The 23,671-nt window shown below is 34.2% G+C and overlaps 1 protein-coding gene across 1 annotated transcript; it reads left to right on the top strand.

Annotated features, from left to right (window-relative positions):
* Window positions 1-8,493: 8,493 nt before the first annotated feature.
* LOC106131489 (synaptic vesicle glycoprotein 2B) lies at window positions 8,494-20,269 on the top strand. The gene is made up of 10 exons (XM_013330602.2): window positions 8,494-8,749; window positions 9,402-9,623; window positions 11,735-11,897; window positions 14,743-14,924; window positions 17,116-17,300; window positions 17,752-17,912; window positions 18,340-18,511; window positions 18,844-19,118; window positions 19,619-19,746; window positions 20,039-20,269. Exons 1-10 carry the CDS (start codon window positions 8,725-8,727, stop codon window positions 20,101-20,103), a joined length of 1,578 nt encoding a protein of 525 aa, XP_013186056.1. The 5' UTR covers window positions 8,494-8,724; the 3' UTR covers window positions 20,104-20,269.
* Window positions 20,270-23,671: the final 3,402 nt, after the last annotated feature.

The raw sequence follows: 23,671 nt of genomic DNA, 5'->3' as shown, positions 1-23,671 counted from the left end.
GTGACTGAAACCGGTTAACAATAGAAAGTGGTACAGGCAGGAAGACAATCTCTGACGCACAAAAGGCCGCCGCGCCATTGTGTCTCGGACTCTGAATGACCAAGCCCAGACTTGCTGCTACAATGTGGAATCTGTGTGACCGGGGTACTGACCGTCTATAGAAGAAATAGATTTCTGTTTCAACTGATAATGGTAAAATGATGCTTATGTTTTATAGGTGTATAACATATATATAATAAAAGTAATAATAAATATGTATGGGACATATTACACAGATTGAGTTAGCCTCGAAGAAAGGTCGAGATTTGTGTTAAGATTATACTAAATTCTATTATATAAACGAACATCCAAGACCCAGGCCAATCAGAAAAAGTTATTTTCTCATCATGCCAGGGATTCAAACCCGGGACCTCCGGTGTCACAGACAAGCATACTACCGCTGCGCCACAAAGGCCGTCAAATGTATATAATATTATGAACTTTTCACATTAGTCTCGGTTGCGTCTTTTTTCTGGAGAGTAGTTCGTGGTCCGCCCTGACTGGGTAAATCACTACTGTATCCAGAAATCTCTAGAAAAAAACGAAACCTTAATTGATATAGGGTAATTTTTTAAATCTTATTATTCAAAACTATTCTTTAAGTCACAAGGTACTTGATAAACAAATAATAATTAAATATTACAGGTTGTTTTTTCTTCTTCTTTGTATTAAAATCATCTATTGTGGTACCTATCTCAATAGATAATACAATTATTTCAGGAAATAATAAGCACATGTGCACATCTTAGTAAATTCCATAAACATATGAAAAAGTTCAAGGAAATATAAATATAGTATTACAGTAAAATAACCTATCCTCTAAATGACGCTTCAAAAATTTCTCTTAAATCAGCTTTATTGAAAAAGGTTTCTTAAAAGCGAAACTGTATTCCTTCTTTACAGAAGCGTACTCTAAATTAAAGTAATCCAAAGGGCCTCACTTTCTATTGAAGGCCCTAAATTGCTAACACACAATTAGGGTACCTTCGATGGACAGAAAATACTCGTAAAGGGTAAAGAGTTAGCATAGCTTATAGTGGAGCGTGCGCAGAGATAGCGATTTTAAATTCTTGTGATATAAACTTGTTTGTTTGTTTGTAAACTCTTTATTGCACATAAAATGACATATAACAAAATATGACACTTGCTTTCGTTTAATTCATAATTGTACTATTATTAATGCCAAAATTTGTCAGTACGTTCGTCTGTTTTTTTTTTTTTTTTGAAGAAAAAACTGTTGGACCGATTATTTTTTTATATTTTGATGATGTAGGTAGATATTAAAAATATTTCAGTCTTTGTTTCTCTACTGAGATTTTAATCTCGCATATTAAATATTATAACTTTTATATTTTAGACAATCACGTCGCAAGAGGCGTGTCATAAAGAAACAAACCTAAAAATAATATGCAATTTTTAAATTTGTACTTTAAATATATTAAACTTCATACATTTAAATCATCAAAAATGTATAGTGTGGATGGAAAAGGACATAATTACTTATCGCACGGGTAGAACTGTAGGCGAAAGCTAGTCAGTCAGTCTTAATCAAAATTTTTGTTAAACCATTACCATCGTTTATTACTTAGCTAGTTGAGTGCGCGCTCTACAATAAGATAGTAACTCTAAGAGTACAGACAAGTAATTGAATATACTTCCTGGATGAATACTGCTTGTTAGGTCGAAATGAAAACAGTTGCAGCATTAGATAAAAAAAAATTGGATGCGCTCGATTTACAATTAAAGTCTATTTTTTCTTCTTTATTATTGGTTTTATCTTCAAATACAAACAAATAGACACGTCTATATTCCCTGCGGGGTAGACAGAGCCAACAGTCTTGAAACGATTGAAAGGCTACGTTCAGTTTTCAGTTCAGTGTGACTTTATGATGGAATTGAGATTCAAATAGTGGCTGGTTGCTAGCCCATAGCCTACAAGAGGAATCCCATGTTTTAAAGCCTATCCCTTAGTCGCTTTTTACGACATCCATGGGAAAAATATGGAGTGGTTCTTGTGGCCTTCCAAGTTTTACAAGATTGTTGACAATGTTTACCCTGCAAGGCATATAGGCGTGACTATATGTATGTATGCAAAAGCAACTTTTGCAGTAAATGCAGATAATTAGGTTTATAAATGAAACTTCCTAATACATGCAAGTATATTTTGATTCAAACTGAAATCTTAAACAATAAAACGGGAATAAAACTACAACAGAACATAAGAAAGTAAACGTATACAAGATAAACTGAAGCCACTTGATAATAAAATGGGAACGGATGCTAGAAATAAGGGAATTTATTCATGAAATTCAACGCGGACGCTAGCGGTGGATGGTCGACATTTTGCATGTTTATGTTCGAATACGTCCTTATAGCTGAACGTGGCCATTCAGTCTTTTCCAGACTGTTGGCTCTGTCTACCCCGCAAGGGATATAGACGTGACCATATGTATGTATGTATGTACGTCCTTATACTTGACGGGGTAGGCAGTGACTTCGAATAGGGAAAGTGGAGATTTGATGGCAACTTTAGTTTTGAATTACGGAAAAGAGTCAAGAGTGTGGATGAAGTGAAAGAAGCGTGTAGGGATCGTGGCATGTGGAAAGATGTAATCTCTGCTTACCTTCTTGAAAAAAATGCATGTTTTACTTTCGTCTATATCCCTTGCGGAGAAGACAGAGCCAACAGTCTTGGAAAAACTGAAAAGCCACGTTCAGCTGTTCTTCATGACGGTATTGAGATTGAAATGGTGACGGGTTGTACGCCTTTCCCTTAATCGTGTTTTACGGCATTCATTGGAATAATATGGAGTGATTCTATTATACAAAGTGCCGGAAACCACACGGTAATTTTATGTTTGTAGCAATATCAGTGACTTTTGTGTCAGTACTAATACCTAGTGTAAAATTGCCAGGTCAAAAGTGCCTTCAGAAAGCCAATTAAAATATTACCAGGCGAAAATAAATTAATAAGGTATATTTGTATTTGTCTAGACGCCAGACGACTCGATTTAATGTCTGGCATTTAACCTAATTTTTATAGTCTACAAATTTTTAAGTACCTAACTCTCGAGTCTTTTGAACTCTCAGTAATGTTTTAATTAAAATTTTGGTAAATTGAACCCAATGTTAAAAAATGAGGTGTTAGAGTATGGAGCGAATCATGTATTTATTCGTCACGGGAAAGACAGACGCAATAGTCTTTAAAAGACTGAAAGGCCACGTTCAGTTGATAGCTGAATGCCCAGTTTCAAGCCAGTCAGTTTCAGAGCATGCGGTCCGCCTTATATGTATAATATATAACTTTCTACTTTGTCCAGTCTACAGCATCTTCAAGGATTCTTTGCCTAGTCTCTAGTAATCAACTTACTCTCATCTAATATTATGGTCATTTTGTATCCAATCCTGACGAAGATGATAAAGCTGTCATCGTATAGGTGATTTTCTCTGTATTTTAGTACTTTTTGCTTAGCTCCTAACAAGCGAGGCCCCCAAAAAGCGAGGCCCCATCAATCACACGTGCTTGGCTGACGGGCGTAACGGGTTAATAACGCGAAACGGAACGCATCGTCCGCACTTTGTTACTTCAACTTTTAATGGCTTTGTTTTGATTGAGCTCATTCAGACATATGGCATTTGAATGTGAGGAATGGGTGTCAAAAGTGGAGTTCATGTCTGGGTTTAACCCTTTACGGCTAAACCGATGGAACAATATTGGTATGGGTATTTTATTGACCCAAGCAGACTAAGGGTCTTGAAATATGGTGGTGGAGTGTGAAACTTGGACCATGCAAAGATTAGAGGTATAGGTTTCAAATCTTCCTATATTACTATATTGTTGGTTTTTAGCAAGTTAGACATCAACTGCATTTACTCAATGCGCATTGGTTTATAATCATTTCATTACAGAATGTTTAGTTGTACGAAATGTACCTTAGCATGAATACACAAAGAAAGGTGTAGAGCGATCAAAGCATAAGTTAAATCATAGAGTAGGTGAGATGAGAGGTTTGCTAGCCTTAATTTTAGAAATCTAGCTATATATCGTCTTGAAACCAAATTTATGCGAGCCAATGGCTTGAAAACTGTGGACGCCGTAAACTGGACCAAGTGGAGAGAGAAAAGTCAGAGGGTGGACCCAGGGCCCAGAGACACTTCTGTAGAGGGTGCAACTGAGAACATGCATGGATGAGAGAGCTATATACTTTGTGGGACAAAAAAGAGTAGTTGCGTCATCACCTTATTGCAGCGAAGCCCAAGTAGTGCCTATGACTGCGACCTTATATTGGGAAAGTCAGACTTTTACACGAAGTGACTTTCGTCTGACCTTAAAATCAAAATCAATATTTTATTCAGAAAATAGGCTTACGCAGGCACTTTCTCGTGTCATTTTACATTTTAATAAATTTAATTATCTCTCTAGTATTTGCCAAAAAGTTTTAAGTTACAAACTACCTAAGCACTTAACCCCTCTGAGGCTAGCGTCGCTTTTAAAGTCTTAAAGGATTTCATGGGCTGTTTTTTTTTTTAAAGGATGTTGGAATTTTCTACAAGAATTTTCATCTTTTAAAGGATTTTTTAAAGGATAAGTTAACCTATTTCTCTACAAACATAAAAACGATTTTACGTTACACCTATTTAAGAGATAAACATTTTATTCGCCACAAAACCAACATTGAGTACAAACTCCGTTACTCAGTGAACACTAAATATTTAAGTAAAATATTTTTCTGGCATTTATTTTCATATTGCGGTTTCTTTTTATTTTTATCTGTTGACTGCATTTTGTTTCATAAGCACGCTGTTTGTATTGATTTGGGTTAACGTATTTTTTTTATTGGCTTTCAAACTTGTTATACATTGATGCATTATTTTTACAAAATCAATATTTTTCTTTTATGTTCAGGAATGTTATATCTATATATATTGGTATGTATATTTATGTTTATTGAAAATAAAAAAGAACATTTTAAAATATGTTACAGACTTCACTTGAGATTTTCAGAAGATACATGGAAATTGAACATATGAAAAGCCGGTCTTTTTTGAAATTTGCAGAATATTCTGAAAAGTCTAATTTGATGGACTAAATATTTCCATAAATAAATAGATAAGCAAACAACTGAAAATGAATGTGAGAAATTAAATAAAAAATCTGGAGGGATAGACAGAAACAACAACATTCCAATTGCCACGATCCCTGCATACTTCTATCGCTTCATGCACATTCATAAAATCTCTTCATGCAAGCTCGTCGGTTTCGGGTACCTACACACACTAAGAAAAATAAAAATATTCATATAAAAACAATTCGTCGGTACACTGAAATACCAGTGTTTTTATAAACGTTTTCTAGAAACCAGTGTTTCACTAAAACTGAATGAAAATTCTGTAAACCGAGCACACGGTATTCGAAAAATTGAATTCATTTTCTAGTGCGCACTAAGTGAACGGTTTTAAACCTTCGTGTTGAACGTTTCTTTATATCCAAAAATGATTTTTTCGTTGCATTACTAGGTGAGTAGGTGTAATTAAAGACTTATTACCTATATAACATTTCAAATTAACTTTGTACCAGTAATCGGTCTGAATATTTCTGAATCTAAGGTTTGAATTCATTTTATTTGTCATACTCGTAAGTTATCAAATTTGAAATGGGTTTTACAATTGGATGTGCGCAAATATATAAGTAATTTTATCGAGTTGTACAAAAGGCCAATACATAGATAAATAAATAATATTAACGAATATTTTAGTTGGGTCCTTGTCCTTGGTAATTACCGCAGTCGCCTTCCACGACATCCACATAAGAGATTTTTTTTCACTGGTCACCACATTGAAAAATCTCATACTTATTCGTCGACTCTTATAAAAACGAAAACATTTAAATCTGAACTTATTTCAACGAAATAATAAATTGGTAACATACTCGTAGTGTTCCAAGAATCCAATATTTGCTTCTCAAGCGCTATCATAGAAAATGTGAGGCAATTTCGTCTGTTTATTAAATTTGTATAATACAATTCTGACTGTGAACAGGCACGGAGCCGGCTTCCAGATTTGCATTGGAGAGCTAAATGCATTTCCAATTGTTTTTAAAATTTTTACTAAGTGCTCTAGAGATTAACCATTTAAGATGCAGTTCTTATAGAACAAATTCAATTGACCGTTTTGTTTTGGTAAAAAGGGTGATATTTACTTTTGTGAATAAAGAGAACCGCCTCCTATCGCTATCCTCCATTTCTTAAATCGGTTAATTTTCTAAAACCATCTTCTAAGTACGTACTTTTCTGAAAACCCGTACCAAAATCGGTCCAGCGAAATGCAAGATAATCGCGGACATACTTCAAACTTACACACATACAGACTGAGAACCAGCATTTTTAAGGCGGTTAAAAATAGATTGAAATGATGGTGTAACGGGCAAGTGTACATAGCCATCAGTAGCAACATTTCATTCATTTAATCTTTTTCTTCATTAATTTATATAATCACGTCTATATCCCTTTTTGGGACACACAGAGCAAGCAGTCTTGAAAGACTGACAGGCCTCGTTCACTTAATGATAGAATTGACATTCAAATAGTGACAGGTTGCCAGCCCATCGCCCAAAAGAAGAAACCCAAGATTATAAGCCAATCCCTTAGACGCCTTTTACAACATCCGTGTGAAAGGGATGGAGCAGTCCTATTCTTTTTTCTATTGGTGCCGAATACCACACATTTCTCATCTAATTTTGATATGGTCAATGACAAAATCAGTACGATACATTTTGTATGTAATCTATACGAGTATATATCAATCACTGAATGATTATAATTTGAGTTAAATGACTAGGAATAGGACTTACCGTCAATATTTAATTCAAATTCAAACTTTATTGTATAATATGAGTACAACAAGGTCTTAAATATTATGTATTTAAGAAGAATAACTAAAATTTTTAAAAGTATACTTCCAAACTTAGTCTAAAATACAAACGTTGTGATTTTGTTCATGCATTTAGCCCCTTTAATTGAGCAGACCTTTGAGCAAGAGCCCGTTGTTCGTAGAGTAGATACAAGGATAGAGACAAAACATTATAAATTAAAATGGATTTTTTATCAAAAAGAGATTAATCCAGTCCATTACCAACGGCTTGACGTAATTATTAAACATATAAAAAATATCCTAAAAACATGCTATTGTTAAAAAAAATTAAATAGGTAAATCATAAAAAATGTGTGTTACAAAAAAATTGCAACTTACTATTAAAACTGTGAACAAAATCGAGTCAAAAGTGTAGCCATTGTGTGTTGGCATCGAATGTGGTACCAATTATGCAAATTCAAACTAAAAAGAGAAGAAAAAATGTGTTTTTGTATTTATGTTTGTAACGAATAATCTCAAAATGTCCTCTACCAAACTGATGAAATTTGGCATAGATATAGAAAAGATTAGAATAGATTTTAGGTTTAACCCGAATAGAGTTGCGGTCAACAGTCTACATATTTACTGTATTGGTTGGATTTAAATTTTATTTTATAAGAGAATATTTAATTCCTTGGACTTTAGTATATTTCTACTTCAGTGCTGTCAGCATTGAATAGAGAATTTCGTGTTTTAATTAACCAGTTCCTGAGGGCGGAGATTTATTGGGCTCGATTAATTTGGCTCAATTATACACCTCTTTTCATTTGAAAGCTTATCATTAATAGAAAATTAAGGTTTCTTATTTAATATTATTGTATCATACATTTGAAATGTTTATGTATAAAACAAGTACAAGTGACATACATATATAAACCATGGTTGCACATCCAGTTGCCTGAATGTGCAGGTTTCCTCAGGATGTTTTCCCTCACCGTAAGAGCATCGGTTAGTAACAAACGTAAAGAAACAAATCATAGGTACCTACATGGCCGAGGTGGGATTTGAACCTGTGCGGATCACGCAATTTAACCAAGTACCTTACCGGTTTGACCACCAACGCTCTAATACCCTATATTAATACGTCACATACATACATATGGTCACGTCTATATCCCTTGCGGGGTAGACAGAGCCAACAGTCATGAAAAGACTGAATGACCACGTTCAGCTATATGGCTTAATGATAGAATTGAGATTGAAATAGTGACAGGTTGCTAGCCCATCATTTAAAAAAGAATCCCAAGTTTGTAAGCCTATTCCTTAGTCGCCTTTTACGACATCCATGGGAAAGAGATGGAGTGGTCCTATTCTTTTTTGTATTGGTGCCGGGAACCAATCTTTAATTCGTCACCAATGAAATAATTTCTTAAACGATATTATCTGAACTTCATACACGCGATTTTCAGATCAAAAACAAACAGTCAAATGTTGTCTTATTGAGAAAACGAATAGTCATTATGAGAATTGAAGATCCAAAGATAAAGACAATTTATACGTGTGTGTTTGATTTAACTATCTGTATCAAAATTAACAAGTGTATTCTGTCTTTGACATACGTAGGAGAAACACGACGTGGGGTTTTATAATAAATTTTTTTATAGTACAAAAAAAGTGAAGAAAATTTACCATTATTTGAAAATTAAGAAAATTAAATTGATTCTGTGATACAAATAAAAATTAAATAAGTTAGGTATTAGTGTAGTGAGTTGATTCATTGATTCAATTGTTGATTGATATTTTTAATTATTAAAATTAATAGATAATTGTGTTAAAATGGGCGACAACAATGAAGTCAAAGGTAATATGATTATATGTTTTATGCCGTGTGTTTTCCGGTACTGGAATAGGACCACTCCACATCTTTATCAGGGATGTTGTAAAAGGCGACTAGGGAAAACGCTGCAAACTTGAGATTCTTCTAGTAGGCGATAGACTATAGCAACCTATCACTATTTGAATCTCAATTCCACCATCAAGCCATACAGCTGAATGTAGCTGTTCAGTCTTTTCAAGGCTGTTGGTTCTGTCTACCCCGCAAGGGATATAGACGTGACTATGTATCATTGATAGTTTAACTGATATTATGATTGATCGCATATAAGTGGATTACTGTACTCTAATTTATTAAGGCGGTTTTCTGAATTTTTTTAAAATATTTACTTACGTATTTGTAAAAAGCCTCTTAAAGTCTGTTTTTGATCACAACATATTGTCATTTTTGTTTTCAAAGTTTTCTAAAAATATGCGAACTAAACCTCGGTTTTGCAGATTATAGATACTCTTTAATATGTGTGAATGTTTCATACAGACTAGTTAATAAGATAGTGAACGAAGAATGTTTTTTCATTCATTAAATTATCTTATTGACCAGATATTGCTTTACGTAGTATGGAAAAATTTTTTTGAGCCCCTATGAACCTAATAGTAAAGTATTTATAAATCTTCATCAGAAAACCAACCAAAAGATGGAAACTCTATGCAGATATTAGAAGAGGCATTATTACTGGGTAAATTTGGAAAATTCCACGTGAGACTAATGATAGCAACTCTGGCAGCGGTACTAGCCTCGACCGCCGTCACGACCACAGCATCATATATATTGCCAAATGCTGAATGTGACCTGAACATGACCATCATGCAGAAAGGACTGTTGAATGCTATGCCGTTTTTTGGTAAGTCCACTTTAGTTTAGTTAGTGCCGTGTGGTTTCCGGCGCCAATAAAAAAAATAATGATTCCCGGTATCAATAAAAAAAAATTAAAGAACAATAAAAGAATAGGACCATTTCATCTCGTTCCCATGGATGTCGTTAAAAGCGACTTAGGGATAGGCTTATAAACTTGGGATTCTCCTTTTAAACGATGGGAAGAGGCGACAAAATGGTCAAGTCGAGAGATACCTGGGCCACCTATCATTATGCCAATTAAGACGTGGTAGCACAGCTTTCTCTTAAACTCACTGAACATATATACATAAAATAACTACTGGCTTCAATATCTCACGGGGTAGACAGAGCTAATAGTCTCGGAACATCCCACCGTACATTTTCTGAGTTATATGACCTTTATGACTTAGAGCTTACCTAGCGGACTTAAGAAAGAGTTTACATTTGAAGTTACAACATTAGAGATTTATCTTTATTCAAAAGGCTAGCTAAAATGGTGCTAAAAGTATTTTTTTTTCGTTTAAATTGATACATACATACATACATACATATGATCACGTCTATATCCCTTGCGGGGTAGACAGAGCCAACAGTCTTGAAAAGACTGAATGGCCACGTTCAGCTATTTGGCTTAATGATAGAACCGAGATTCAAATAGTGACAGGTTGCTAGCCCATCGCCTAAAAGAGGAATCCTAAGTTTATAAGCCTATCCCTTAGTCGCCTTTTACGACATCCATGGGAAAGAGATGGAGTGGTCCTATTCTTTTTTGTAATAGTGCCGGGAACCACACGGCACTAAAATTTAAATTAAAATTGATGAAGACAATAAACGTGAAAAATCATTATAAAAATTTCTTCAAAGTGGTGTTAGTTGTAAAAATAAGAATTGACCGAAAATGCAGAACTTTCTGCTTTTTATTTTGTAAGATAAACGGAAAACAACATGATAATAATTCATTGCGTGAGCCCTTCAATAATTATTAAAACGTTACAAATAAGTGCATGTTTCGTGTCTGTTCTTATAAAAGGCAGTTAATTAAAATGATTAAAACAGTAACAAGAATGACTTGGGTCTTATTAATTTTTATTACCATTATGGTTATGAAAACACGCACAAAAATATAAATAAAGAAATTTTTAAGCTGACACTTTGTTATAACTAGTAATGAGAACTTATTATGTATATTTGACATTAAGAATTCTGAAGACTGGAAAAAGGGCAGAAAAAAAAGTTAAAAAGCGGATTTGCCTCCGTGGCGCTGTTTTTATCGCGCGGAAAACATATCGCTGTTCCGTTTCACCTTATATTAAAAAGTGAAATAGCTATAGTTTTTAAATACTTACCAATGTTTTTCCTCTTTCCAAGAATTTTATCAACTTTCAACTGTATTATAGTTACATAGATCTACATAAATGCTTAAACAATGAAACTAAACTTTTATTCTAATTAAGGCGTGCACTGGTACCTATATAAATAAATTATTGGAACGTGCTTCTTCACCAAATCTACGTTTAACACCAATATTTTATACTGACACTTGATAGACCGCCACTCCGCCCGCGTTAAACTAAAAATCACTATTCACGCGGTAAATTCGGATAGGATTTACCGCAAGAACAGATCTTGCGGTAAATTCTATCCGAATGAACCCCTAAACCGCACAAAGAACGTACACGCCTAATTTCAAGTTTCTAGACCGAGCAGTTTAGCCTGTGCGTTGATAAATCAGCCAGTCATTCACTTTCTTCTTTTATACATTTAGAAGATAACTAGCTGTCCCGACAGACGTTTTTCTGCCATATAAATAATTTTTAAGTCATTTAAAAAAAAAAAAATGTTAAGAGTGGACAACCCTTATCACTAGGGGTAAGAAAAATAGATGTTGGCCGATTTTCAGACCTAATCAATAGCCTCATAAAATATCATGGGGATCGGTCAAGCCGCTTCGGAGGAGTACCTACGGCAACGAACATTGTGACACGAGAATTTTATATATAAGATGCATACACTACTACACTATCAAGTTTCGCCATTGTATAATGTGTACATAAAATATTTGTCGATTATACATTGGACTCTAAGTAAATAAATACTTTATTTATTTTTCATTTTCAGGTCAAGTGGGTGCCTGTATATTTACAGGATTCTTAATAGATGCTTTTGGGAGGAAAATATTTCTTGTCGGAGGTAATATAGGAATGTTTGTTTGTGCGGTACTCAACGGCTCCAGCCAGAGTTATTGGATGTTATTATTTGGGAAACTCTTTGAAGGAATATTGTGAGTTTTTATTTTTTTTCATTTGAATCAATTATGATGTTGTATCTACTGAATTCATTTTGCGTGTGTTGTTTTGAAATTTGAACTAATTATAAAAGCCAAACTAAGTTAACAGTTATGTGAAATCTATATACATATAATCACATATATATCCTTTGCGGGGTAGACAAAGCCAATAGTCATCAAAAGACTTAAAGGCCACGTTCAGCTGTTTGGCTTAATTATAGAATTTAGATTGAAATAGTGACAGGATGCTAGCCCATCGTCTAAAAAAGTACGTTCACCTAGGCTTCATGATGAAATTGAGGTTCAAAAACAAGAGGAATCCCAAGTATTGAACCTTTGTAATTTTGTTTCTTGTGATTATCAGTCTCGATGTTTTCTGTGTACATTAATAAGTAAATAATTAAATTAGAAAAATAAGCCTATCCCTAAGTTACCGTGTACGACATCCATGGGAAAGAGATGGAGGGGTTCTATTCTTTTTGTATTAGTGCTGGGAACCACACGGCACATCTGAATCTTGCGAACGTACAATACTCGTAAGGTGGAGTATCCGAAGGATGGCATTTCCACGTTGGCGGAGCGGAGTGACGGGCGAAAACTAGTATTTTATAATTACAGATTTCCATAGAAATGTATATGACCACTGACTACGATCAACAGAATGTTAGATTACTTCCTTTACTATAGTAGCTGAGGTACCCAATTTAGTTATATAAAGAGCAGAAATTATAAGTTAGTAGTACTCGTAAGAAGAGAAGACTAAATTGTTATTACTCGAAAAACATTTTTGTTCACTACTCGTCCTTTTTCGGTTTCTATAATCATCATTTTTGGTCAATGAAAACATCAAAACAGTCTGGCTTGCATAAACATCATTATTCGGTTAGTATGTAAAAAAATCTGTATCTACATAATATAAAACACTTCCGTTACTGACTGATTGACTGACTGACAATGAACAGTCCAAACCGCTGTGTCTAGAGACCTAAACTTTGGCATGTTATAGGTTCCTTGTAGACTAGGTATGTACTTAAGAGAGGATTTCCCGTGGAAACCGGAATTAATACTAATTTATTACGAAATAATACGCGGGCAGAACTGCGTACGTTCTTTAGTTAAAGTTAAAGAACTTCAATTATTTTTTCTATCAATTATTTCTTGTTTTTCAGTTTATGCTTTAACGGAGTAAAAATTGTCATGATCACGGAATTCACGCCTAAAAACATACGGGACGAAATTGTTTTGCTACACTCGTCGTTTTTTAACCTGTCCGCTATAATCATGGCGCTTTTGTCATGGGGTTTGCTTACTCAGTCTTGGCATGTGGTGATATGGGAAGGATTTTTCGGTAAATATACTTAGACGGCCTCAATGTGTGGGCAGGCTTGTAGGTATGGGTTAAAAGGTTTTGTGTCGCATCAAGTCAGGGAAATGTGAAAATAGGTCTATGTAGGTATTTAAAATAAATTCTTTTTTTATTTTTTCATGTGCCGTGTGGTTCCCGGCACCAATACAAAAAAGAAAAGGACCACTCCATCTCTTTCCCATGGAAGTCGTAAAAGGCGACTAAGGGATAGGCTTACAAACTTGAGATTCTTTTTTAGGCGATGGGCTAGCAACCTGTCACTATTGGAATCTCAATTCTATCATTAAGCCAAATAGCTGAACGTGGCCATTCGGTCTTTTCAAGACTGTTGGCTCTGTCTACCCCGCAAGGGACATAGATGTGACCATATGTATGTATGTTGATGTATGTGCGCCTTGTAACTTGTAACATTACATATAATCACGGCGACTTGCGGGATAGACAGAGCCAACAGTTATCAAAAGAACGAATGGCCACGTTCAGCTGCTATAGTGACAGGTTACTAGCCCATCGCCTAGAAGAGGATTCCCAAGTATATAAGCATATCCCTTAGTCGCCTTTTACTGCATCCATAGGAAAAAGATGGAGTGGTCCTATTCTTTTTGTATTGTTGCCAGGAACCACACGGTGCGCCTTGTATATTTTAAATAAAAAAAAAATGTAACGTTATCCGCATTTGAGTGAATTGCATTTTGTTCACCAATATTTTAATTAAGTACTATTAAAAAAAATGCGGGTAGCAAAAATTTTTATATTAATGTGAATTTAAACTTATGTTTTCTATATTATTATGAAACAAATACGATTCTATAAAAACAGGGCCTAATCAGATGACAAAGTTAATGACAAAATGAATTCTAAATGTATCATATACATAATTACATATAAATGTTTCGGTATCATCTTTGCTCACCTCCATTTTTCATCACAGAAAAGAAAAATTAAATGAGTGTTGCGTGCTTGTCTTAACCCATGTCTTAAAAATTGACGGTTATATCATGATTGTGGTATATTATTTCTCTTGTGTCAAATAATGATTCTCGTGACTATGGCAATTTTTGCTTCAATAAAAATAGGTTAACTTTGTAACTCAATGACATAATTAGATAATTAAGTCAATACTCTAAGATATAACTAAATCATTATTAAATTCTATTGACATATAATTTTTGTACTTAATTATGTTCTGGTTACTACAGACATTTTTACCAGTCATTCAAACACATTAATTACTCTGTCTTAAATTAAAACTCCAATGCGCGTGAGAATTAAAAAAAAAAGTATTATATACTTGACGCCGGATTATAAAGTTTATTCACACAAAAATTTTATCAAAATAGGTTAATAGTTTAGTTTTCAAATCGTAACAGACAACTTACCCGATCGTTATATTGAAAAGTCTTTATTTAATTAAAAAATAGGCAAAATTTCAAATAACAGTACACTGATTAAAAAAATCTTTTTTTTTTTTAGTGTAAGCATAAGTTTCGGAGCTACGGCGTCGATGGTCACAGAATTCATACACAAGAAAGTAAGGGACCGTGTCATGATGGTGCATGCGTCTTTTATGTCAATATCTTTGGTCATCATGGCTTTGTTGTCTTGGGGCCTTTTAATTCAGCCGTGGGATGTGGTGTTATGGAAAGGCTGTTTTGGTAATTATACAACACATACATATAATACATATAATCACGTCTACATACCTTTGGGGGTTGACAGAGCCAATAGTCTCGAAAAGAATGACATGCTACGTTCAGCTGTACGGCTTAATGATCTTTTCTAAAGACTACATCTTTCTACCGGCCACGATCCTTGCAAACTTCTTATTCATTTATTTTAACTTTACTATATAAATTATGTTGAGACAATGGGCGGACTTTTAATATTTAGCACTATCTAACAGGCGACTAAGGGATATATCCCAAGTTTATGGTTATAGGCGATGGGCTAGCAACCTGTCAGTATTTGAATCTCAATTCTATCATTAAGCTTAACATGGCCTATCAGTCTCTTTAAGACTGTTGGCTCTGTCCACCTTGCAAGGGATACAGACGTGATTATATGAATGAATGAATATGAATCTAACAGTCAATTCAACTTTTTGTGTTTCTTCCACACTAATCTTTTCTAATAAAGTCATCGGATAAGGATATTCTTGACCTGACTTTTTACCGATTATCTAAGCAAGTATGTTTATAAAACTAGTGTACATAAAAGATAAAGGAGATAGGTCATACCTTGTTCAGATGGGGATATATATGTTTAAGAGAACCTTAAATCGAAGGTTTAAGGTTCTCACTTATAAGAACTTTAACTATAGTTTGGTTATTGTTATCTTAATCCTTACATAGTTACAAACATTTGTGCAATACAAATATATGTAGCGTTATTCTAGATTTGACATCTAGTAACACTTGGTAATATGGTGTAACACACATTCGTACAGTCACCTGTAGGCAAAATGACGCTTGTTTACCAATTATGATCAAATTTATTGCGCGCGACTGTACTAAGACAAATATGAATACCCGAGATAAATGCTTATGTCAACAAAAGCTGGAAGTACGTTATAAAACATATGATTTTGTGTAGCAGATAATTTGCATAGTTCAGTTAGTTATCTTGATAAAATTGTAACGTTATCTTAATTACGATGTTAGCTCTGTCAATACTCAGAAGTTGTAGCATTGATTTCCTGAAAAGGGGCTTGTTTGATTATATTAATGGCAATGATTTATAATATCTGATGATTGGATAAGTTACTTTTTGTTTTTCAATAATGAATATTTCTTTTTTATATTATGGAAGAAAATCTTGTCTTACGATCATTTTATTGAAATTGAACTAATGTATAAGCTAGCAATTTGTTCTTGCGTGATTTGAAACCTTAACTTTTTTGCTACAATGCATAAAAATGTGCTTGTGACGAAATACTTAATAATTTGCTCATTATCAGTTCAATTTTGAGTTTCCAATTTTTTATTTATTATCCTTATATTATAGGTATTGCTTCTGTCTACCCCTTCGGGAAAGAGACGTAGTTTTATATATGTTTGTGTATTTTATACCTAAAAGTAAAGATATAAAGTTCGTTTTAGTTGCTTGTTGAAGATTTAAAGTCATAAAATTGGGCAAAAAAGAAATTACTTAATCTTTTGTTCAATATCCGCTTTATATAAATGGTGACCATGATTCTTCGTTTTAGAATGAAATAGAACAAGAGTTTAATTGATCAAGTATAATAGTTATTGTATTTTGATGAATCATTAATAACTGATAACGGAATCTTAATAGTATTATGGTTTCGTGTTATCTATATACATATTTAATTTGAAGGGCAAATAGAAAAAAAATGTTTACATTTGAAATTAAATAAATATAATTTTAAAACATAATGTAATCGTTAAGCCAAACAGCTACGTGGCCTCTTTTCGAGATTGTTGGCTCTGTCTACTTCGCAAGGGATGTAGACGTGATTATATAAAACAAAAGTAGTAGTAGTGATAGCTTTTGCGCGATATAAGCGGCGTCGCATGCGCCATGCAACGGAGGCTGGTTACTATTTTTATATAAATACTTTAAAAAAATATTAAAATTCTACCTTAAAAATTTTTTATTCATTATTTTAGGATACTTCATATCGCTTAATAATTGTCAAATCTTTTGGTTTCAAGCCAAATAAATTACTTAAAACTAAGTTTACTGCCGCTTCCAAGGCGTCAGTGCAGAAGAAGCGGTAACAAACTGCACTGGAGCATTTTCTTCAGCAACGTCAACTTCACAACTCTCCAAACTTAGAATAGAAATATTTAATAGTTACGCAAACTATTTTGAAATGTTTTTCAGAACTCCACGCTTGGAATTTCTATTTCTACGTATGTTCTGCGTTTAGTTTGATTGCTGGCATATCATACTACTACTTGCCTGAGAGCCCCAAATTCTTACTGAGCCATGGACAAGAGAATAAAGCCTTGGAAATATTGAAGGATATATACAGCATCAATACAGGACAAGACAGAGATACCTTTCCGGTAAGTTTAAAATAAAAGGCACAGGTATAAACCTGATATTCTTCTTTAAACCGATGGGCTATCAACCTGTCTCTATTTTTATAAATTCGCCCCTCCTCACCCAAATTTGCGAAGTCAAATCAGAGTCGTTGTCTGATGCACCTAAGTGAGTTGTTAGTTTCTTAACCCTTTTTATCCTTAATCAGTTCTCATCTGACCTCCGTGACCTTGCTGACGAACCTAACCTATTTGGACCATGGTAACATATCCAAATGTCTGCAATCTGCAAATTTGTTCAAGATGAAACGACGATTAATATTATCTTCCTTAGAAGATTGGTTAGCAATCAGTTTAGTTAGTCAGTTAATTAGTACAGTTACTCGTTTGGCAACTGTGCTGATAAACTGACCCTGTCTACCTAATTTATCAAACGTGGTTGCCTTATTGCTGTTTTTTATTGATTTTTTTAAAGATCAAGAGTCTCAATGTGACAGGAGAATACGTGCCCACGGATAAATACAGTATAAAAAAGCAGTTGGTGAACGCTCTCTATGAAGTTAAGACGTTGTTCAGAAGACCATTCCTGTTTCATCTCATACAGTTTTCTCTTCAGACTGCTGTGTGCCTTTTAGCGTAAGTATCTTTATCATTATTACATAATTATATATCATGTTGTTTTAGAAAAGGCTAAACAAATTCGGATTCTTATGTAAGACGATGGGCTAGCAGCCTGTCAATATCTGAACCTTAATTCCATTCCAAATACAGCTGAACGTGACCTTTGAGCCTTGTCCAGACTGTTGGCTTTTTCCATCTCTAATGGAACAAGACGTGTATCTATGATTTTGTATAAATTAACATAATGCCATCTAAATTGCGTATGAACATGAGCGGATGATGAATAATGAGCGGACATAATGTCTTAAATGCATTCATACTTTCATTAAACCTTTGCATTTAGTAGATCTTCATTATTACTTCCTAAATACATCTTTTTAGGTTTTCGTCTTCCTAAAATTTGACAAAACTAGCCTTCTCTGAGTTTTTTGTTATATTTCAGATATACCTCATTACGGCTTTGGTTCCCACAACTTTCAACGATCGTCGAGAATTATCAGTTAGCCCATAATGAGACTCAACAGTTTTGTGTCATGTTAGATGAGTACACGGAGGGACTTAGTAAAACTGCTGTTATGAAGAGCAATATAACTGGATCTGATATATGTATACCGGTAAGAAATTTCACTGATGACATTTCAGAACAAACTTAAATTAAAATGTGTGTGGCTACAGATATACCTACATTAGTGAATTAGCCTGATTCTCAAGATGCTCATAACGGTAATGTTAAACTATGCGAAAAACTGTACATTCAAGCAGCAGAATTTGTAACCATTATCCTAGCTTACTACAATTTGTCTGTTAACTCTTGTCAACGCAGAAGTCAGAGAAGACATCCGTTAATTACATGATGTTTCTAATCTTGGTTCCTACCCCAATCAATACTGACAACGAAATTAAAAAAAAAAAAAAACTACTCTTGATCATGTATTTTCTATTACAGCAATTAAGTGGTTCTGATACGTACATAAATGGAGTGATCATGGGTGTCTTATCCCTCTTCTGCATCAGCATCAATGGTTACCTGGTATCTATTGTCGGTCAGAAGCCGCTCATGTTCATAATGCTGTTGCTATGCGCCGCCTGTTCTGGAAGTCTCTACTGGACGTATACCTCTTTGCAAATCGCCATCTTGATTTCTGCGACGTGTGGGCTTATGCAGACTGTCTTGAGCCTTCAGCAGAGTATACTTGTTAGGGTGTTTCCTACGACATTGCGGTATGTATAATAATTTATTTCTCTCGGTTCGGTCTTCGGGGTCCTAAGTAAGTTAAAGTTATGGCTTGTAGAATGTCTTAATCTTTGTTCAAATTTTGTATACCTTTAAAAAAATACTAATTAGGCGTTCCATGAAGATAAAGTAGCCCGGATAATAAATCTGTATATTCTCTTACTACCCCTCACCAAATTCTCTCTTCATGAAATGTTCTTGTGGTTGTCTGGAAGAGACTGCATAATGCAATAACGCCGCCTTTTGTACATCAGCTTAATATAAGTTTAGAATGAGTTATTATTATTATAATTTATGTGAAATTAAATGTATTCTATCCATCTATCTATGTCTTTGAATATAAATTTATTATATAAATTACAAAATTAGAACAGAAATTTCAGTGTCGGCTTAATAGACTTGTCATATCGTTCGTGAGAGTATCAGAAATTTTAGATGTAAATTTAAATATCCCACAATTCCACCTCAAATATAATCATTTTTTCAGGACTTTGACAATATCTTTGATTTTAATGGCTGGGAGAACAGGATCTTTACTGGGAAACGTAGTATTTCCTATAATGTTGCAAGCTGGGTGCATGGTGCCATTTTTAACAATGTCTGCGATCACTGTTTGTAAGTAAATCTTTTATTTCCTTTCTGATTACAATTAATAACATGTTTTCACTTGATTTATTGAAATGTACGTACATTAAGTATTTTTGACTAAAAGGTTACAAACACATAACAAGATAAATTCTAATACTGACCTACCTATATACATACATAAAATCACGCCATTTTCCCGAAGTAGAAGGCAGAGACAATCTTTCTACATGTCACATAGCTCATTATTTCGCTTCATCCACACTCCTAACTCCCACTCTATGATTTTAGCAGTATAAAAGATATTTACTCGTTTTTTCAGGTGTTTCAGGACTTGTCTACTTCTTGCCAAATCCACAAAAAAATAACAATGCGGGAGACCAATAAAGAGGATTCCCACAAATTCTTAATTTAAAATCACATAATTTAATTTCATACTTAAATACAATATAAATTGTACATTATTTAAAAATGTAATTTTTTTTTTCTTTTAAAACATAAGAGCTTTAAAATTAATGTTACTTTGATTAGGATAAAAAAAATAAATAGACTATGACAAAGTTTAAAAATGTGCTTTCGTCTTTGGCTCCTTCCTTTCCTTCTCTTAATAAAAACTACACTTAGAACCGTACGGGTTCCCGGCACTAATAAAAAAGAAAAGGACTACTCCATTTCTTTCCCATGGATGTCGTAAAACGCAACTAAGGGATAGGCTTCAAAACTTGGGATTCTTCTTTTAGGCGATAGGCTAGCAACCTGTCACTAATTGAATCTCAATTCTGTTATTAAGCCAAAAAGCTGAACGTTGCCTATCAGCCTTTTCAAAACTATTGGCTCTGTCTACCCCGCAAGGAATATAGACGTGACTATATGAATGTATGTGTGTAATTTATGTCTGCGGTATTTCATTACATTAATTGAATTGAACATATGTATATATGTTATCATATACATATATGTTAATTATATAATTATTGTCATTCTAATTACTTACATGAAATTGATATTTACCTTAATTTTATAATAACAGTCCAGTTTACCGCGTCCGCCAGCAGGTTTTGTTCTGTGAAATTGAATAATGAAAAATTCCATCAAATTTTTAACGATACGAAAGGTTCTTTACACAAAATTATGGCTTTTGTTTGTTCTGTCGAACTGCTAAATGAGACATGAAAAGTTAATTTGTCGCATTGGCCGCTGAAGGAATTTGCATTGGCGTATGATGTGTTAATTCGAAAATGTACTTTCGTGAATGTTCACAGCATTTTAGAATGGTATTACTCAATTTAACGTGGATGTTGTGAGAGGCGACTAAAGTAATAAATAGTGAGTGAATTTGTGTAGGGTAAGTCTATTTTATATTGTGTGTATTTAAACAAATTTTATCATCTTCTGATGTATTGGTTAAACTTCAACATTTTAAACGTTAAGTGCGTTTGACCTCAATCTTCCTTGTGGTATGAGGCCCAAGTTAGTGCACTTAAACTCAAATAATGCCTATTCATTTCTTGCCTTGATAATCCCCAAGTTGTATATTTCGGGGAAAATTGACGTGGGAATTCCAAAATACAACGGTTCGCATGATGTAAGGTTTGGCGAATCGGAAGTCTACCCAAATTCTAATTATATAGGACATTTCGAACATAAGTTAATAACATTGTGATATCTTTTGGTTACACAACATTAGTTGAAGTCGAATAAATTACTAAAACTAGGTTTGTTACCGCTTCCAAAGAGTGAGTGCAGAAGAAGATAACAAACCTCCACCCCCCCTTAAAAAAGAAGAGTGACTACACATACATTTCATTCAAAGGTTCAACATATAATCACGTCTATATACCTTGTCTACCCCAGACAGAGCCAACTGTCTTGAAAAGACTGATAGGTCATGTTCAGCTGTTGTTTGGCTTAATGATAGAATTAAGATTAAAATAGTGACAGGGTTGCTAGCCCCTAGCCTTAAAAAAGAATTTACAAGCCAAGCTCACAAGCCTATCCTATAGTCGCCTTTCACGACATTCATGGAAAAGGTATAGAGTAGTCATATTTTTTTTTACATTGGAGCGCGAGAACCACACGGCACGTCAAGGTTCAAAGATCAATCGTTACCAAACAACAATTTTACAACAAAATCGAAAGGTTGCCAAAAACATTGCTGAATAATTCGTGAAACTTTTCATAAACACACGAGAACTCCCTCAAGGTGAGATCGTGATACGAATAAGTTATTAAAGGAAAAACTATTTCGTTTGCTAATTGCTTCCTCGCCGACTGCCGCGCGGCGGGAATACGAAACGACTCGGATTGAAACTGCTCGTTTAAATCTCGCAGTAAAATAACAAGGAAACGAGAAGTTTTTATGTCACTTAGAATAAAGGATTCTCTGCGGAGCGGTGGTTTGTCTGCCTCTGAGTTTGGTCTCAGGTTCGAGCTCCAGCCAGGTCATGCTTTCCTCTCATTATTTTAGGTCACAGATAAAAAGTGGTCCTATTTGAAAAACTGAGTTTAATCATTTCTTTCTCAGCACTTTATGTTTTTGGGTTCCTTCCAGTCTAGGGTCGCATAGATTACCTAAGTCCCCCCACACTAACAGTCATAGCTTAACCGATCCAGAAGTGTTAAAAGTCAGGCAATGCAGGGAAATACAATCACGCTTGTATTGAAGTTAACGATGGGCTAGCAACCGGTCACTATTTGAATCTCAATTTTATCATTTGTCAGTGGCGTATAATTTTTTTTAAGACTGTTGGCTCTGTCTACCCCGTAAGGGATATAGACGTGACTATATGTATGTATAAATAGCTATGTAATACCTTATATATAATACCAATCGTCACGTTCGTAGGTAAAAAGCGCAAACCAGCAGTTACAGTTTCGCATTGCAATTTGTTTTCGTTTTATCACGTCGACGCAAAAACTGTGTTAGTGTAGTTTACTGTAACTGCCCTTTGAAACGACAGTAGCAATCGAAACGTTATAGTCTCGATGTAATAGGCCAGAACTGATTGAGTAAGCTCCATAGAGATAGATATAACTAGACCCGTTGTGAGTGAACAAAGAATTAAATTATCAAGGACCAGAATTACGTAAAAAGAATAATTAGATTTTTATGAGTATATATGGTTTCGGGTGGTTAATAATATCTCTTTTCGAAAATATCATTCGGAAACTGCATTCTGCACTTTAATTACGAGTATAAATAATTCAGCAATGGCTTTGAGATGCTAAATGGCGAACAATGTCGGCTTTTTATAAATCTTACAAATTTATTAATTAAAGTTCAATATTTGTTATATCTATCAAAAGATGATATTTAATTAAGGACTTTATCACTTAAATACTTAATTAAACATTGCAGTTAACTAAAAAAAATGAACACACTTGGTTTTCTTATTTATCGGTTAACTTGCGATATCTATACAAAGTAATAGTACAAATAAGATTTGAACTTGCGGTATCTAGAAAGATATGTCTTCATACATACATATGGTCACGTCTATATCCCTTGCGGGGTAGACAGAGCCAACAGTCTTGAAAAGACTGAATAGCCACGTTCAGCTATTTGGCTTAGTGATAGAATTGAGATTCAAATAGTGACAGGTTGCTAGCCCATCGCCTAAAAAGAATCCCAAGTTTGTAGGGCTATAATTATGTCTTCATATAAGTATGTCTTTATTGGTTGATAAGTACAATTTCAAAATTTAAATCATTGCAAGCCAAACTAATATCTCACTAAATTCAGCCCTGACCTAACAGCATCTGGGTGAAATTCCCAAAAAATTCTAATCTGGTCCAGCGGAATCGAATTAAACCTCAATTTTATGCACTCCGATGCACGCATATTGACTCTGGCGGGAAGAAAAAGAGAAAAACCAACCGTGGAATACAGTGTTTGCGAATGTTCGTGGAAAAATTTATTGCAAAATGGCAGTTTCAAATTGCCAAATATAAAGTG

This window comes from Amyelois transitella, chromosome 20 (genome assembly GCF_032362555.1).
Source record: "Amyelois transitella isolate CPQ chromosome 20, ilAmyTran1.1, whole genome shotgun sequence".
NCBI classification, from domain to species: domain Eukaryota; kingdom Metazoa; phylum Arthropoda; class Insecta; order Lepidoptera; family Pyralidae; genus Amyelois; species Amyelois transitella.
The sequence above is the reverse complement of the archived record's forward strand: the minus strand, read 5'-3'. Positions and strand labels throughout refer to the sequence as shown.